Raw genomic sequence first — 16,412 nt, 5'->3', positions numbered from 1 at the left:
ACATATGATTTTAAGCTGCTACATGCATCCATATCAGATGTACAGAGTGCAGATGTTGAAATTCCGAGAACTGTTCACCAGAATGGGTTGCCGGCTGCCCGAAATATGTCCCGATCCACCCCGAACAAGCTCTCGGGATTCCAGCGACACTTCCTTCATACTAGGGTTATATCAATCACGTGACGCCATACGAAAGGCACGTTGCTGGTGCGATGACGACGGATGGCCTTCGTAGAGCACCGTCTGGAACTGCATTGTGTCATACAGTGTACTGTTTTGACCTATATAGAGTCCTTACGTGGAATGGCATGGAGTTATCTAATTGAGCCACGTTTGACTCAGTGTACAGGTTTGTGCAACTTTGGTCTACCGGAACCGATTCGCTTGGAAGATAACGGAGAATTGCTCTCTATATAGACACTTTGCCGCAACGCCCTCGTCCATCTCTAAATAACATATCCAAACAGTGCACCAGTAATAAACCCACCCAGGATCATCGCGCTAACAACAACGAGCAATACTCGAAACCATAATTTCTCAATAGTTAGATACTCCAGCTGGAAAAAAGCCTCCTGCGACCCTGACAGGGACGGGCGGCATGGCTCCACATCAAGAGAGTCGGTGTCGTGACCCCTCGTATGACAGTACGGCTCGAACACTTCGCGCGCATCTAGGTTCCAAGAACTGATGATCCGAGGCGTGTAAGAGGTAGACAGTAACGACGCTGCTGGTGACGATATCAGAGAATGTGTGCTGCATAGAAGACTGTCTATCGTGCTTCGTTCGCACGTGCGAAGTGGAATGTCGACCGTGTCTTCCGACTTTGGCTTTTCTGTGGTATTATCTGTGACGTTTAGTTGGGTCCTCGCGATAGGTCACAAAAGGCTTACCCCAATATAGTTCAATTGCCGTAAACAACGGCAATGCGAGCATAAGAAGAGGCATCATCTGCCCCGTCGACCATTCGTTTTCGCCTCCCTGCATTGCCTCGACCCGAGAGGGGTCATCAGACATTCTGTACCCGGTAATCCACCAGAATCCCCAAAGCAGCATAGCGAATGCCCGAATTATTTCCAGCAATGAGGAGGCAAAAATTTGCGACATCATATGAGCCGCAATGAAAATAGCGTACGTGGTGGCGAGTACACACCCCTGTAACCGTGATGGGCGTTTCCACCTTCTACTCAACCAGACATGAAACCTCGTCGGGAGCCGAAGGATATACCTCACAGCACGGAGGAAATAGGTGGTCCATCCGACGTAACGGGGGTAGAAAATGCCCATAGCGAACAGGTAACTCCATACCTGGAAGCTTAAGGTGATAATCAGCTGGACCATTTGTGACCCCTTGGTGTATCCCGTCGACATGTTCTCCCAAATACATCTCGTGGGTGTTCCGAATAGATACAGCCAGTCTTGGTGGTAGGTCAAGATCTGACAGATGAAAATAAACCCGGCCTGGCAAGTCATCCACGCCGCGCGCCAGTGGCGCATGGCGGGGTTTTGCTGGAAAATAGGGTAGGTGACCATGACAGAGGTCTGGTAGACACTGTTGGTTACCCATCCGTAGTCCGCAATTATTTCGAAGTAGTATTGTGGGATGTTGCAGTGCGTGATGAAGCCTATGAGGAGCATTGCGGTGCCGGTTACTAGTTGCTGGTCACTGATCATGAGACAGATTTTGATAAGTGCTGTCGACGAGCCTGTCCATTTCTGGGCTTCTTTCTTGAAGATCCATTGTCGAATGTGGTGTGGCAAAGTGAGTGAATAATGTCGGATCCACCGGTCAAGATCAGAGAGACAGTCATTGGATATGCGATCGTTAAAGAAGTAACCCCATGCGATTATGATATATGTCGACCATACACCAATAAAAAAGGCAGCGAGAACCTGCAGAGCGTCATTACTAGGTAATAATTGATCAAAAATCTCAACACTTACCCCCGTTCCAGCCTAGATCGCAGGTCTCAGTACATCAGTGGTCGAGTGGCAGTTCAGATACTCACAATGTCAGGATCAGCATCGAAAGGTACAATATAATTATCGGGTACAGTACAATTAGCTTGTGCAGAGCAGATTCCCATCGTGGTTCTATCAGGTCAGCAATAAACTATATGCATGATCGGGAATTGAGTAATATCCGATATGATGGAGAAAAATGCAGCGCGGGGAGCCATCAGCCCTAGACTTCTTATTTATTTATGCAGTGCGACCTGAAAGTCTAAACCATTTTTAAAAACATCAGAAAACACTCTAAATGGCCGCAGGATGCCTATCTGCGCTAGTCTCATTGTCGTGCAGCTAGCATCGCCTCGCAATCGCAAGCATGCTATAATTCTATAGGCCGTGGACGAGGCTGTGCTGCCCGGGCTGAAGGATTCGACAAACATCACTGGTCTATGATATGTTATCACACCCTCTTAGCTTTGCCCCAGTCCAAAAATACCATTTTGGGACCATCTCGGCGATCAGCTATAGTCTTGGCTAGCCGTATACAGTCGAATATGCCTAGTCAGGTAATCCGAGTGATTTCCTTAGAACGTTAATACCCTGTGCTCCCTCGTGAGTTATCGACATGAATGAGTCTTCACTGTACAATCAGCCATTGTCAATCAATATTCAGCCTATAGACCATGCAAATATGCCAACTAAATTTTGCGTCGTTATCGATGTATTCAACTGCTGAGCCTTGAACCACCCCGATTTTATATATCAGTATAACGCCGACAAGAACTTTGTCGACTACACCCAATATCGGAATAGACGAATAGAATTGTATATAAGATACGAGGGAATATGAATTACCAAGAACAACAATTAAATAAACGTCTATTGATTATCATGATTATCTAGCAAATACTCTGTGTAGAAAAGGAATTAGTTACAGGAATATGCCATACAATTATGTAGCACTAAGCAGAGATATCACAGTTGAAAAGGGAACAGAGGATATGCTCATTAGTTGACATTTATAACACCCAATGCTTCCCTCAGTCACGACTTCCTCTAGATATAAGAAGTACACCTCACATTGGAACCCAAAGCTCTAGCCCTAACCCCCATCAAGGTATTTTCCATCGTTCCTTGGTAGTACTCTTATACCCTCCGTATACGTTCAGCATTGATGCCACCGCTTCTATCACTAAGGCGATCTTTGTCTAAGTCGGCTTCAATCTACAAGTTTCGACTCGTCCATTTTACATATTCCATCCTCTGCACTCGAATACCGAATCAACATTTTGGTCGGGCTATATAGGCCCCATATCTGCACAAGAATTTTATCAACATAGAGAAATCTGTGAGGGGGAAAAGGGAATCGACCACAAATCAAGAACTCGACGACAACCTTCGTGGATCTCCCTTCATGTGTGCTACCCACCGTACAAAGACCCACTCGTGTGCGCGTCCCATGGTTTCCGACCCGCCGTGGCTGGTTGGATCCCACTGCATGGACCGACGGGCGGCTCGGATCGGCGGCCATTGGTCTACGGGCAAACCTCTCCTAATGCGGGATCTATACAAAGTCATTATTACTAGTGTTTTGCTTTATGGGGTGGTCAGTATCAGAGTAATTCGTGCTATAAAATGTGTAACGTATGCAAGATTCAGCTTGTTTTTAGGGGAGTTTGTTTTTAGGGGTTTGCCCGAAGCAACTACCCCTGGCCAACACTGTCCGAGGTGTCAGCGCTGTCCTCCTGAAGCAAGCCACCACTGCATGTGTCATCTCAGTCCTCTGCTATGGGGCGGAGGCTTGGTGGCCGAGTCGACACAGGTGGAAAGGAGATAGGAAGAAGAAGCTAAGCTACTAGCTAGTGGCATATATAGACAAAGCGAGCAAACGGAGTCAGTCACCTGATTTCAACACTGCCATATAAATTACGCTATGTTGGTGTTGTTTGTTTATGATGTCTTTAGTCTGGCAATACCAAAAATCTTTATGAGTGCAGCTGCGTTTTCTTGTGTAATTTGCATGCAGAATGTGTACTAGGTTGATCTATCTAATTCTGAGGAACCTGACGCTTCTCGATGAAATTCTTCTCGCCAAAAGCCTGCTTGACCTCATCGACGGCAATGACGCGTTCGTACCAGGCGACGGTGACCGGGTACTTGGCGCGCATTTCGGCGTCGATGCCCATGGAGAAGCCCCAGGCCAGCGCCGAGGCGAGCGTGATATCGGCCATGTTGATTTTATCCTCACTGCACACCCAGGCGCGCTCCTTCAAGTGGGAATCGAGGAAGGTGAGCGAGCGATCCAGGCGCTCCAGGGCGTTGTTCTCAATAGCCTCATCGTAGGGCTTGGCCCCCCGACGCCACAACGCCAGCTGCACCACGTTATCCATGACCTCACTCTGGGAAAAGCAGATCCACTGCCGGATCGTGGCCCGCTCGGCAGGCGTGCTGCCCATCAGCTGCCCGGCGGCCGGGCCACTCAGAGAGATATACTCGGCAATGGCATCCGTCTCGATCAGGTTGGTGCCGTCGGCACCCTCGAAAGTGGGCACCTTGCCGAACGGGAACTTGGACAGGAATTCGGGGCTGCGGTTGGTCTCGCGCATGACGAAGTCCGGGATGGCCAGCTCCAGACCATTGAAGTTGGCAGCTGCCTGGAGCTGTTGGAGGCCTGAATTAGCAGCCACTCGGAACAAGGGAGTAATGCAGGACGCACTCTCATGACCCGGGGGCTAGGGGTGTAGGACCAGATCTTGCCGAATGGTGCCATTGTGTGTAGCGGATATCGAGAGAAGTGTGCGTGGTGGAGAAGCGATAATACGATAAACGTTTATATATCTGTCTTTTTCTCTTTTCCTTTGCATTTGTAATGGCTTGCGGGGACTGTATGTCGATTTGTAATTATCATGAAATTTAGGAACCGACTGGGACTTCTTGGCAATTGAAGGCGGCCTGCCGACTCGGCGCTCTATAAACATACCCCGCAGCTATTCCATCCCATGCCGCATTGCTCGAAGCCGAATCAACCGAGTAGCGCCGCCGGTACGGGCAAAATACTTCCGAGTGTGAATCATCATGCTGGTGGTAAGGCGACTCTCGGCGGGAGTGGGGAAACCACCAACCAAGGCGAACCTCATGCCCGTGGAGCGTTTTGCCGGCGTAACTACCAACAAGTAACTCCCATCCCCCCAACAAAGGTATGAATTTCTACCCCTCTCCCGACTCCTTGAGTCACCAGGACCATTGATCCTGGGTTCAAATAACAACTGAGTCCAAGACCCGTAATTCCGTAATCGTTGACCAAATGTAGCGCCGCGTATCAGTCTATCGGAGCTATATGGTCCAATCACTTAGTAGATGACGTCTGATTCTCTATATAAGGAGAGCAACTGGCCTAAATATGGCAGAATAGCTAAGCGCGATATATATAGTAACGTGCGTGCAAATTACCGAATTCTAGGGCCGTATGTAGGCTCATATGAGGTAGAATAGGCCTGATTTGAGGTGTAATGAATGACGTTGTGCAGCGAGGCATATGATTAGTTGAAAGTAGCTTTATAAGCGAGCAAAAGGTGGTTTTCAGATACGACGTTTTGTCTTGGACCTTTAGAAATGAGAAAAGGATTTTTAGATCAGCCGAAGCAGCTATCCATAGGATATCGTTCTGGTAGTCATCGCACCGTAGATCTGTAAGTCGTGCTGGGGGTTGCACGCTTGCTAGTCTTCGACGATGCAGATGGATATAGCGTGACCATAATGTATGTTTGGTGGTGTTGTGGATGGCTTTGTGGTATTACAGCGGATTTCAGAATGATGCTAGTATCCTGGCCACAGCGATTTGACTATTCTTATTTCCAGAAGATCACCTCGCTCCCTGGAAAATTGAAGGGTCATTTCCATGTTGGTTTTCCTGAAGAGGAGTAATTGGAATGCGAACGGCGATTCCTGTACTGATCGGTATCTTGGCTGGCTATTGTTAAGAATGGAACTTGATAGCGAGTTACGCGTTCATAATGCCGCCCTGTTGTTCTCGAAGGGAAGAAGGGTTTAGAGGCAAGTCGCAGGAATAACTCTTTGGTGACTGGCAACCTTCTCCAGGTACCAGCCAAACTTGTTGAAACCAGGGTGGTTGAGCCAGATGTGACTGTGTAGTATGTTTATTAAGATGACAGAAAGTGGAAAGGCCAGGTACGTGCCGCTTAAAAAAAGAATAACCCAGCGATGACATTTGGGCACAGACTCCCAATCCACGGCGTACACGGCAGAGCTCGGCGACATCGACATAGCACTGGCATGGGCCAGGAAAGACAACCAAGATCAACAAAACGTGACTCGAGAACTTGTCATTTTCTCCGACAGCCAGGCGGCCATCTAGACGATTCAAAATCACAAAGACCCTCCGGCTAGCAGGTGCTCAGATCTACTTTTGACCACGTACGGGCTATTAGGGTTAGGAAGCAAGGTCCTATCTACGTGAGGCAGAAACATCAACAGTACCACTATGCCCTTTAAGGACTAAAACGCTCTGATCAGTGGCGGGTTCCCATGCCTAGGAGACTGGGGCAAAGAGTAAACAGCAACAACAGGCGGAAATCTACGCATATACTGCGAGTTCAATGCCCTTGAAGACCGGGACTCGATAATCTCTGCATCGATCCGGTTCCGCTGGGAAAGGAGTCTGCTAGCCGACCATATTATGAGCATGTTTGACCTTTCAATTCTAAACAACACCATTTGCATCTCGTGAGACCTCCACGAGTAGCTCAGGAAAATTTCAAACACCACCCCCGGTTTAAAAAACGGGGTATCACGCCGAGACTCATACTTCTGCGCGCTGTGGAGTACTCACTCGTCTATCTGATCAAGGTCCGCCGTCTTACCGACCCTGGCTGTACTTGTCCTTATTGATTGTTGAAGAAAAGAATCAGAAAAGGAAATTGCAGCGGGGTTAATCAAATCTTCCACTTTCTTGATGGGGTAAGACAATCCAACAAGCAATCATGAGGCCGAGCGCTGTCTGTGAGATGAATTGACTGCGTCCCTAGATAAACACCTACTTCACACAACGGTGTTTCTTGCTTCCTCTGACTTCGCTGGCAATGGAACCCTCTCATTTCTCCTGGAACACTGTCAAATCATCGAACGTGGTGTTGTATAATTTTTATTTCCTTTGTATTATTAAACAAGACACCACCTGGGTAAGACAATACCTTTCGTGACAGGTTAGCACATAAAAAATACATCCCAACCGCCTAATGCTGATCAGAATTGGTCATTCCATCAATCTTAGCGCGAGCGCTTCGGAGGATTTCATTCCATTGCTCGTCTGTGCGGTCAAGGTGAGGCACGTCCGCGCCCTTCCGCACCGCAGCGCGCTTGTCGATCTCATCTACCCAGTTCTTGAGGGCCGGGAACTCAGAGAGATCGATCTCCAGCATTTGAGGACCACGGCGGACCCACGTGTAGTTGGTGATGTCGGCGATTGTGTACTTAGGGCCCGCCAGGTAGGTGCTCTCTTTCAGACGGGATTCCAGGACAGAGTAAAGGCGCTTGGTCTCGTCGATGTACCGCTTGATGGCGTAGTCGGAGCGGACACTAGCGACAAGTCGGAAGTGGTTTGCTTGGCCTAGAGACATGACAATCAAAAAAACACCCCGCGAGAAATCCATCTCCTCTTTTCAACATACCCTGCATTGGACCAATTCCACCTGTTTGGAACATCAGCCAGGACACCTGCTCAATGTACTCGGGAGTGTCAGGCGCATAGCTGATCTTGCGGTCGGTATCGTATTTGTCGGCGAGGTAAAGCATAATGGAACCACTCTCAAAAACGCGTTGTGGGCCGTCGGTGAGGGCAGGGATGCGGCCATTGGGGTTAATCTTCAAGAACCACCTAGGTTTTGATCGTTATTAGCAGGAAGACTTCTGTGCCAGGGATGCCGAGAATAATCGTACTCCTCCTTCTGAATGTTGCTTCCAATATCGATTCGCACAGTCTTATAGGAGAGACCAAGCTCCTCCAAGGTGATAGAGGCCTTGATGCCGTTGGCTGTGTTCCAGGTATAGAGTGTGATATCAGACGACATGGTGAGGGAGGCGCGGATTGTGGATGAGAAAGTAAAGAGTCGCGAAGCAGGTTTGAACGAGCTGGCGCTGAGGGTATAAGGAAATATCTCCGGGGTGTGTACGGGAACTCTTATGCCCCGCGACTCAACGTTGAGCTGTATACACCCCGCAGTTTCCAGGGGTCAATTTGTCAGCTACACTTCTCCACTCACCAACTATGTCATTTCCCGCGGGCGATGCCGAGCCTAAGCCTCGTCGTTTGGTCTTAATCTTTCGGCGGAAGTGGGGCCATTCGGTGAGGCGGGCCGAAACTTAACCTTTCGGTCAAGTGCGGCGACGGTCGGATACGAAGGACGGATTGGACCAGCACGACCTGACCGTTCTTCTTACCGCCTTATGTCCCATCCACTTTCCACTTATCTTTGTTGTCAAAGGAGATGAATTTCTATCTACTCGGATAGAAAGCACGAAGATGCATGTGGATTATGGACCGTATTTGTTTTAGGACTGTAGTGTAGATAGATCCGTCTCTTCATTCCGTTCTTCTCTTTTCCTTCGAGTCAGTCAGTCAGTTAGTCCATTACAATTCGTGTTGTCCTCAGATTCATAGCTTCCTCTCCAAGACCAAGGTCTATGGGGCATTAGACCTAAGGGGATCACGATGAATTTTCTGAGGATGAATAATATGACGAAACGCGCGCATTGAAATCATAATGGACCAGGGGCTCTGAGTCAGTATAAGCTACGTTGAACTTTAATTGTGGAAGTCAAGCAGGATGATAATTGGATTCAATGAGAAAATGCCCTGCTGGCATGCAATATATAAAACAAAATAGCCGTCGACATACTCTTTTCTATTTACGGAAACAGACAATCACAAGCAACGTTTGACGATCGCGTTGATAGAGCACAAATGGTGGTGACTGCTTTATTTGCCTTTCTCAAGTGCTTCTCTCTCCAGCGCTTCCCGTCTTCCAGTGCTCTTCAAGTCGTAAAACGGCACTTCTCCAAGACTGACAGCGCGGTGGCCAGCCCGTGGACCAATATCTTCGTAGTCCCAAGTCGCTGCGTGATATGTGGACCGGTTATCCCAGACAGCTATCAAAGATGTCAGCTACAAGCAGTTTGCAAACATAAATACGAGACGACATACCGAGATCATTCGGGTTTTGCCAGCGGTGGCGCACTTGCAGATCATGATTCTCCATGATCAAGTTTACGAACCAGTCGGTGAGATGTTTGCTCTCTTCGTCGCTCAGTCCGTTGATTTTCTCCACATGAGTGCCAATAGCAAAGACACTCTTCCATCCTGTGACAGGATTGGTGCGGATTACTGGGTGCACAGCACGCAGATCTTCCCCGACATTCTCAGGGGCACCGCGAGGGCCCTTGAAAACCTCGAAGCCGCTATCCTTCGCAAATTGATTGAATTGAGGCTGCGAAAAGGTTGCCTCCAACCCTTCCAAGAATTTCTGGTAAGGTGGTGAAAGGCGGTCATATAGTTCGTATCCCGAAGCCCACAGAGTATCTAGACTTGTGCATGAGCGCCACAAGATCATAAGAGATGGAGGATTAATGCTTACCTCCGCCAGTCCTTGGAAGAACGGTCAAACGCAAGATCGTATAGTCACTCGGAATAGGTTCAAAAGTAATGTCGCTATGCCACTCCTTTCTGGCGGTCTGGTGGCGGGTAGCACGGGACTTGTACAGCTTTTTCCCCTCCTGTGAGTTGATCACACTGATTTCGTCATCCTTGACACCTTGCTCTCGGCGTGAGTTAGCAATTGGGTGAACATGTAATCCGGAAGTCTTCGGCTTTCCCGAGAGCTCTCCAAGTCGCTGAGCCAATTCCTTTTGCATGTCGTCAGTCAGGGCATCCTGCTTGCGGAAGAAGACGACTCCTCGCTGGGAAACTAGAATAGGGTTATGAGCGTAGAATTAATATGAGAGTTGGGGTTTGTCTGACTCGTAATGGAAAGATCCCGAAGCAGATCATCGGAGTTTGGAGCACACAGAAAGTCCTTCAAGCTTGCATTGGGAAACTCGCGTCCAATGACTGGCGTGACATCAAAGGACTCAAAAGCATCCAAAGCACCGCTAAGTTTCAAAGGCGCTCGTCCGGGGCCTGGTGCAACAGGGATTGCAGACTCGGTGGCAAGAGAGGGAGACATAATTGTAGAGAGGAATTTACTCGTTGTCCAGAGGATTTAGAATCTTGAAATACAGTCGTGATGATCAGAACGGACGGGAAGGGTGTTCGTTTTATATCCTATTTCAGCAGATCTACGGGTATCTCTATTCCGATATCTGAGATCAGCAACAGTGTTCTGCCCCCGTTTTATCGCAATCCCGCTGTGGATGAATACTGACGCACATCGTCCTCTCCGCCACCCGCCTCCCGAAAGTAGATCTTGGTAAATGGGTAGATGAAAATGATTGTGAACCCGAGTGCCACCAGAGGCCGATTACCCTCTCGGCAGGGTAAATCAGCATCTACGACGGGTTAGAAAAGCGGGGAAAGATTCAGGAAGGAAGAACTTGCCAAGTTTAGAAGAGGGCGGGGATATGTTGTGATAGGTAGGCGAATTCGACATCGACTCCAGAAATAGCATATCCGCGAATCACACACCTTCCCCGCGATTAGAACACCGAAAGATCAGCACCATACGATCAGACGCCAAGGGGCTCGGTACAAGGGCAAAGCTAATGACAACCTAAAAAAACGGCCTCTCCATATCCCGACAACCGACCTCTACCGAGAGAAATTATATAGTGAATAATGTAGAGTGATTTGCCGTATGTCAGCCATCTACGTCGGGCCGTCATGTGCCGAAAGCTGATGCCCGCCGATGCCCGCCGACACAGTAGTTCCGGCTTTTCTAGGGCCAAATGAAAAAAAAGAAAAAAAAAAAAAAAAGGCCGGACAGTTTCCTGGCCATTGGTCCTTTCTATAGATTGAAAGACTCGGCTTATTTTTGAATTATTCATTAAGGGAAATTTGCGATGACGTTTGAGGCAAATAACATAGCTAGCAGGCATTGTAAACAACACGTACACGTACGAAAGACAAGTACAATAACATAGTATAGAGAACTAGGCTATGTAGTGATTCGGTGTCTTGGTCGTTTCATCGTCCTCGAATATTCCCTAGTATTAATATCATTTTCGCGAGCTGTTTAAAGCTCGGTATTTGGAGGCACATTTGTCATATGCCAGAGTTTATTGTGAAAATACACTGTAGATGACAAATTCAAAAACAAAAACTTAAGTATAAAAGAGAGTACACTAGACTCTACTTTCTGTAATCAACAACCAAGGAACTGAAAGAAAATGTCTAAGGGATTAATCTTCATTACTGGGGCCTCTGGCTTTATTGGAAGTGCCACTGCCGTGGAAGCTCTAAAGGCCGGATATCAACTACGAGTTTGTCTTCGCAAGCCCTCGGACCACCTGCAGACTTTGCTGTCACAGTACAGCAAGCAGATCGAATATGTCATCATTCCAGACCTCACCGATGAAACGGCATTCAGTGGCAAGCTGGACGGTGTGGAGTTTGTGCTCCACCTTGCATCTCCTCTTCCTCATGGCACCGACAAGGAAACGTACTTCACTCCAGCGGTCAAAGGAACCACTGCCTTGCTGAAGGCGGCAGCCAAGGTACCGAGCATCAAGAAGATCGTGATAACCTCATCCTCGGCTGCTTTGGTTCCATTGGCTGGTCTTCCAGATGGTGGAGTTATCAAAGGTAAACCACATTCTTTCTTTGGTTCCACATCGGCATATTGACAACATTTCCAGAGGACAATGATTGGAATCTCTCAGTCGATGAAAGGGGAAGTTTCGAGGACCCCGCAAACCCGGCTGCAACACCCATGATACTGTACATGGCTTCCAAACTGCTTGCAAACAATGCAACCTGGGACTTCTGGAAAACAGCCAAACCTCAGTACGCCTTGGTCTCGATGCACCCAGGATATGTGTATGGCCCCAATCTCGTGCAAACATCTGCGGCAGGAATTATGGGAGGGTCCAACTCGGCTCTATGGGGATTTATCATGGCAGGCACCCCGACTGGGTTTTTGACGGCAGTGCATGTTCAGGATGTAGCCGAAGCGCATATCAGAGCGCTAGACCCGAAGATCGTGGATGGCTCGAAGTATCTGTTGGTTGGAGAAAGTACTACAGTGCCAGAGATTGCGCGGTTTGTGAAAAAGCGTTACCCAGATGCTGGATCCGTCATCACCGAGGATGCGCAAGGTGTGTTGGACCGAACCAATACGACCAAGGCGGAGACAGAGCTTGGAATGAAATGGCGCCCATTCGAGGACATAGTGCAGGGGGTGATGGATCAGCAGCTTGGTTTTCTCAAGAATGCATCGGGTGAGATTTGAATGACAGCGCCCAACAAATCAAGAGCAACTCAACCATCCAATTCAAGTTATATTTATGTCAAGTATGGGACGGTTGTCTTTGTGGTGATAAGACTGGAAGCAAAGCTGTAGAGTAAAAATTGATCCCACAATTCTCTATACAAGAATCAAGTTGGCAGTAAAACAACTTGGATGCATGTATGTAAATACCCTCATGTTTCCCTCTGCATTTACCAAGCCACGGCTATCACCGGTTAAAGCGTGGCCGCGCACCGGAACGGGGGTAGACCGAGTCTGGGCTGTTGCTGAAATGCGCTCATGTGGGGAATGGCGAGATTGAGGGAACTATCTTTTCTCTCCCGTCGAACCCGGCTGCGCTCTTTCTCTGCTCGATCACGGATATATAGTTGACTAGTTGACATTTATTCTGGGGTCTCTTCATCCTCTTTCCTAATAAAACTCTCTCCTTCACATTCCTGATCATTCCTTGTATTGGTTGGACAGCCTCATCAATACGTATACTTGAACCCAATCTGTCCCTCAATCGGCTTTCCTCCAGCATCGACTCGTTTGTTTGCCCGATTGAACTTACGTGTGAGTAGGCTCGCAAGTACGACAATCAAACCATTGGCCAATATAGCGGCGATTAGACCTGGTATATAATCAGGAGCATCTTGAGCGCGGAATACTGTTGTCGCAATGATGCCTCCAATACTGCCTCCACCGATCGATGTCGCAGATGTAAAGGCTCGCTTCCATTGGCCACGGATGTTGTTGCTAGAGCCAATTAGAGACTAAAATAAAAACACATTCTGGAAGCAACACTATTACCTTTGCCAAGATACCAGCGCTGGACAGTTTGCAGTTGCTACAACAGACATTAGTATGGTTATAGCCACGAGACAAGAGCGTTCACTCACCACCAGCAGTAGCTAAGAAGACTCCAAAATACCGGGGGGCCGGATCCTTATGAAAACCTAGCAGCGCTAGCCCAAGGATCGCCACAAGCGCGTTTCCAATAATGATGGGTCCCCGCAGACGCCATTTATCTGAGTAAACTGCCTGGGTGTACATCACCACACCCGCAAAAGCATACGGTGGCGCAACAAGACATTGCGCCTTCACCACGGGAAAGTGCATGCTATCTTGCAGAATGATCGGAAGAAAGTATGCGATTGCGTAGCTAGGCATAGTAGCTAACATATATAAGATCGCATATGCCCAGACCTTACTGTCTTTGCCGTTTGCTAGATATTTCCGAAGAGAGAAAGGCTCCACAGTGGTATCTGCTCTATCACGTTCGATTGTCGTGATAATAAATGAGGCTTCGATTTGGTTAAGGAATTTCCAGGACTTCGGAGCTTTTTCCGGGAAGTCGACCAGCAAGATGTAGGAACCGAGGCCTAGGACACACGTAAGAAGGCCTTCTATCTGTGTTCCATATATCATTAGTATAGCTTCTTCCGTGATAATCAGATCTCCCGCGATATTCAGAGAGCATAGAGCATCTAGATTCTTACAATGAAAATCCACCGCCAACCGGAAATCCCGCCTAGCCCATCCATCTGCGATAACCCGTAGGCTAAGATACCGCCAAAACCGGAGGCTACGCTTCCAATAAGAAAGAACGCAGCGTTGCGCTTTTGTAGCTCGTAGCGGGGGTACCAAGTGCTAAGGAGATAGACGCTGCCGGGGAACAGTCCAGCCTCTAGACCACCGAGGGTTGCGCGTAAGCCAGCCATGGATTCCCAGTCCTTGACAAAGCCGAAACCCTAAGATCATTAACAAGACGCTTTAGTTTTGAGTTATTGATACTTACAATCATAACGCCTCCCCAGAGAGTCACAATGCCCGCGAGGAAAATTCGGGGCCCAAGTTTGCGAATAATGACTGTGGCAGGGATCTGGAAGACGGTGTATGTGACGAAGAATACCAACGAAGTGATACTGTAGCCATTGTTGGATGCGTTCATATCCAGCTCTTTCTGCATTCTGGGTTTGGTTAGCTGAGTACGTATGTACAGACCTGCCGTATAGACAATTGCGATCCATTGCACTTACCCTGCAACCGAAGCAGCTCCGAGGTTTGTTCGATCCAACAGACTGACAATGAATAAACATCCCACAGTAATAACCAAGCGACTATCAACTCGTCGGACGATTCTCTTCTGCTCATCCGGATTGAAAGAGTTTATGAGTCCCTCATTATGGAATTCATTCTTTTCAGTGTCTCCGATGTCTCCGACTTGATCCTGTTGATGTAAGTCCTTCATGATAACTTTTTTGTTTCTGTTCTCAACTTCGCGCTCAATGGGTGAATCTTATGTCTACTCCCATTTCGGTGGATAGAAACCCTTTGCGGGGTAACCGTGGGTCCTGAGACAAACGGAGAGAGCCCACATCTTCCCCGCAAATATAAGCAGCTATACGGTGTTTTGTGGGGTACGATGATCTCGGGTTAATGGGATAGTCTAAGGCTCTGTGTATCAAACAGTGGAGTGGGGGATTCTCCAGCGGCCCAGGGTTGCTGTCAACTTGCGGACTGCCGAGAACTAATTGTGACTTATCTCCGCCAAATAACTAGACAGCCCACTTCTTTGTACCATGCCGTTCTACTTGTGCTTCGTACATCTAATGTACAGCGCCATCTAGTTATGTTGAGGCATCTCAAATGCAGTCTTAAATTCCCCTTGACAAATTAGTTCACAATGCAGTGGGATTTTTCGATCTACAGAAAGACTGGTGGCCAGGGAATTGTCCGACCTTTGTTCATTTGCCCCTAAAAAAGCCGGGACTGCTGTATCGTATCGGTGGGCTTCGGCTTACGGCATGGCGTCGGTAGAGCTGAAAAGACGGCCGATCATTCTCGATCTTTCACTTTCTCGGTAGGTGTCGGTTGTCTGGATATGGACAGGCATAGATATTCAGGTTTCAATCACTTGGCCCCTATACCGAGCGCCTTGGTGTGTGGCAGGACTTGGCCATACACCACGATCGGGGTCTGAAAAACACTTGATCAATGGTCCTCTCATGAGCTATGCAGCAGTGTTCCTGAGTCACGCTGAAATTTATAGTTTTGGAGTCAGAATAGGCTGGGCTTTCTCTTAGTGCCCTATCTTTCTATCGGCTGCTACGATTGCTTGATAATTTTACTCTATTTGAAAAACGATTGCATTAAGAAGTATTCGACAAGAAAGAGTAAAAAAATCTTTCTCTTGGTATTTGTTTTTGAGGATAGTGAGTACATGGAGAATTTAAAAAACATGCTGCGAGACTACATGGTCTGGAATGTGGAGGTTTTGATGCGGAATGCCGACTTTAAAAGTTTCCTGGGGCGAAACCTGTCTTTAGAACAGACTGCCTTTCGTTCAATGTGGGAATAAAGGTGAGTTTATAAACTCAATGTGCTGCTATCTGTATACCATCTTCCGTACGTGTGGAGATCAGATCAAAATCACTGACTAACGTGCGCTAATGCAGTCATAGCTCAATGGTTTGAGTGTCAGCCCGAAAGGCGCAGGCCCCAAAGAACCCGCAGCCAACTGTCCCTGTTTTACACGAAGGAGCAAATAGGTCAAATGCAAATGAATGCTATCATCTCAGCTCGCAATACGCAAGACGTACACATATTTGGGGGCGAGGGCTAGCCGAGAGCTCGCAAAAGTAAGCGGGAAATGGTCCCATGCACGCTTCGCGCATCGCTCAGTATGTAGTTCCATATCAGACTCCGAGGCTATTACTCCACAGATCGTGCACTAACATCATCGTTTTAAGATCCCTATCACCCTAGGATGCAGTGTGATCACTTCAAAACAATGGCATTGTGAATACAAGAAACAGTGTCGTATATTTACAGGATCACATATCTTCATATTATCTTCAAAGGTTTGCTATATACCACCAAAAGAAAGCGCCAAGTCTGCAGTCACGTGTAAAGGCATTATCCCGTCAAATCAAATACGCAAAACTCAAGCCAGCTTCTTCCGCAAACGCAGGCTGGGGCCCTGTACAAACTCGAGCCCATCAT

General features: G+C 47.9%; 6 protein-coding genes across 6 annotated transcripts; 1 reads left to right on the top strand and 5 right to left on the bottom strand.

Moving 5' to 3' along the window:
* Positions 1 to 446: 446 nt before the first annotated feature.
* Positions 447 to 2,084, bottom strand: BDW47DRAFT_131905 (uncharacterized protein; the record flags this gene model as incomplete). The annotated part of the gene is made up of 3 exons (XM_024817419.1): positions 447 to 844; positions 891 to 1,890; positions 2,007 to 2,084. 3 exons carry the CDS (start codon positions 2,082 to 2,084, stop codon positions 447 to 449), a joined length of 1,476 nt encoding a protein of 491 aa, XP_024671645.1.
* A 1,914-nt stretch (positions 2,085 to 3,998) lies between these two features.
* Positions 3,999 to 4,720, bottom strand: BDW47DRAFT_126100 (glutathione S-transferase family protein; the record flags this gene model as incomplete). Its single annotated transcript, XM_024816495.1, has 2 exons — positions 3,999 to 4,610; positions 4,667 to 4,720. 2 exons carry the CDS (start codon positions 4,718 to 4,720, stop codon positions 3,999 to 4,001), a joined length of 666 nt encoding a protein of 221 aa, XP_024671644.1.
* A 2,482-nt stretch (positions 4,721 to 7,202) lies between these two features.
* On the bottom strand, positions 7,203 to 8,036 carry BDW47DRAFT_126099 (glutathione S-transferase family protein; the record flags this gene model as incomplete). Its single annotated transcript, XM_024816494.1, has 3 exons — positions 7,203 to 7,576; positions 7,638 to 7,843; positions 7,906 to 8,036. The coding sequence occupies 3 exons, from the start codon at positions 8,034 to 8,036 to the stop codon at positions 7,203 to 7,205; spliced, it is 711 nt and encodes a 236-aa protein (XP_024671643.1).
* Positions 8,037 to 8,904: 868 nt separating this feature from the next.
* Positions 8,905 to 10,187, bottom strand: BDW47DRAFT_131901 (TauD/TfdA dioxygenase family protein; the record flags this gene model as incomplete). Its single annotated transcript, XM_024817418.1, has 4 exons — positions 8,905 to 9,114; positions 9,170 to 9,544; positions 9,600 to 9,929; positions 9,983 to 10,187. The coding sequence occupies 4 exons, from the start codon at positions 10,185 to 10,187 to the stop codon at positions 8,945 to 8,947; spliced, it is 1,080 nt and encodes a 359-aa protein (XP_024671642.1). The 3' UTR covers positions 8,905 to 8,944.
* A 1,159-nt stretch (positions 10,188 to 11,346) lies between these two features.
* Positions 11,347 to 12,407, top strand: BDW47DRAFT_126097 (NAD(P)-binding protein; the record flags this gene model as incomplete). Its single annotated transcript, XM_024816493.1, has 2 exons — positions 11,347 to 11,761; positions 11,815 to 12,407. 2 exons carry the CDS (start codon positions 11,347 to 11,349, stop codon positions 12,405 to 12,407), a joined length of 1,008 nt encoding a protein of 335 aa, XP_024671641.1.
* A 488-nt stretch (positions 12,408 to 12,895) lies between these two features.
* On the bottom strand, positions 12,896 to 15,303 carry BDW47DRAFT_117833 (phthalate transporter; the record flags this gene model as incomplete). Its single annotated transcript, XM_024815129.1, has 7 exons — positions 12,896 to 13,163; positions 13,218 to 13,254; positions 13,307 to 13,817; positions 13,907 to 14,158; positions 14,206 to 14,377; positions 14,447 to 14,630; positions 15,264 to 15,303. The coding sequence occupies 7 exons, from the start codon at positions 15,301 to 15,303 to the stop codon at positions 12,896 to 12,898; spliced, it is 1,464 nt and encodes a 487-aa protein (XP_024671640.1).
* Between the last annotated feature and the right edge of the window lie 1,109 nt (positions 15,304 to 16,412).

Source organism: Aspergillus candidus (assembly GCF_002847045.1).
Source record: "Aspergillus candidus strain CBS 102.13 unplaced genomic scaffold BDW47scaffold_25, whole genome shotgun sequence".
Taxonomy (NCBI): Eukaryota; Fungi; Ascomycota; class Eurotiomycetes; order Eurotiales; family Aspergillaceae; genus Aspergillus; species Aspergillus candidus.
This window is presented reverse-complemented; position numbering and strand designations above follow the sequence as displayed.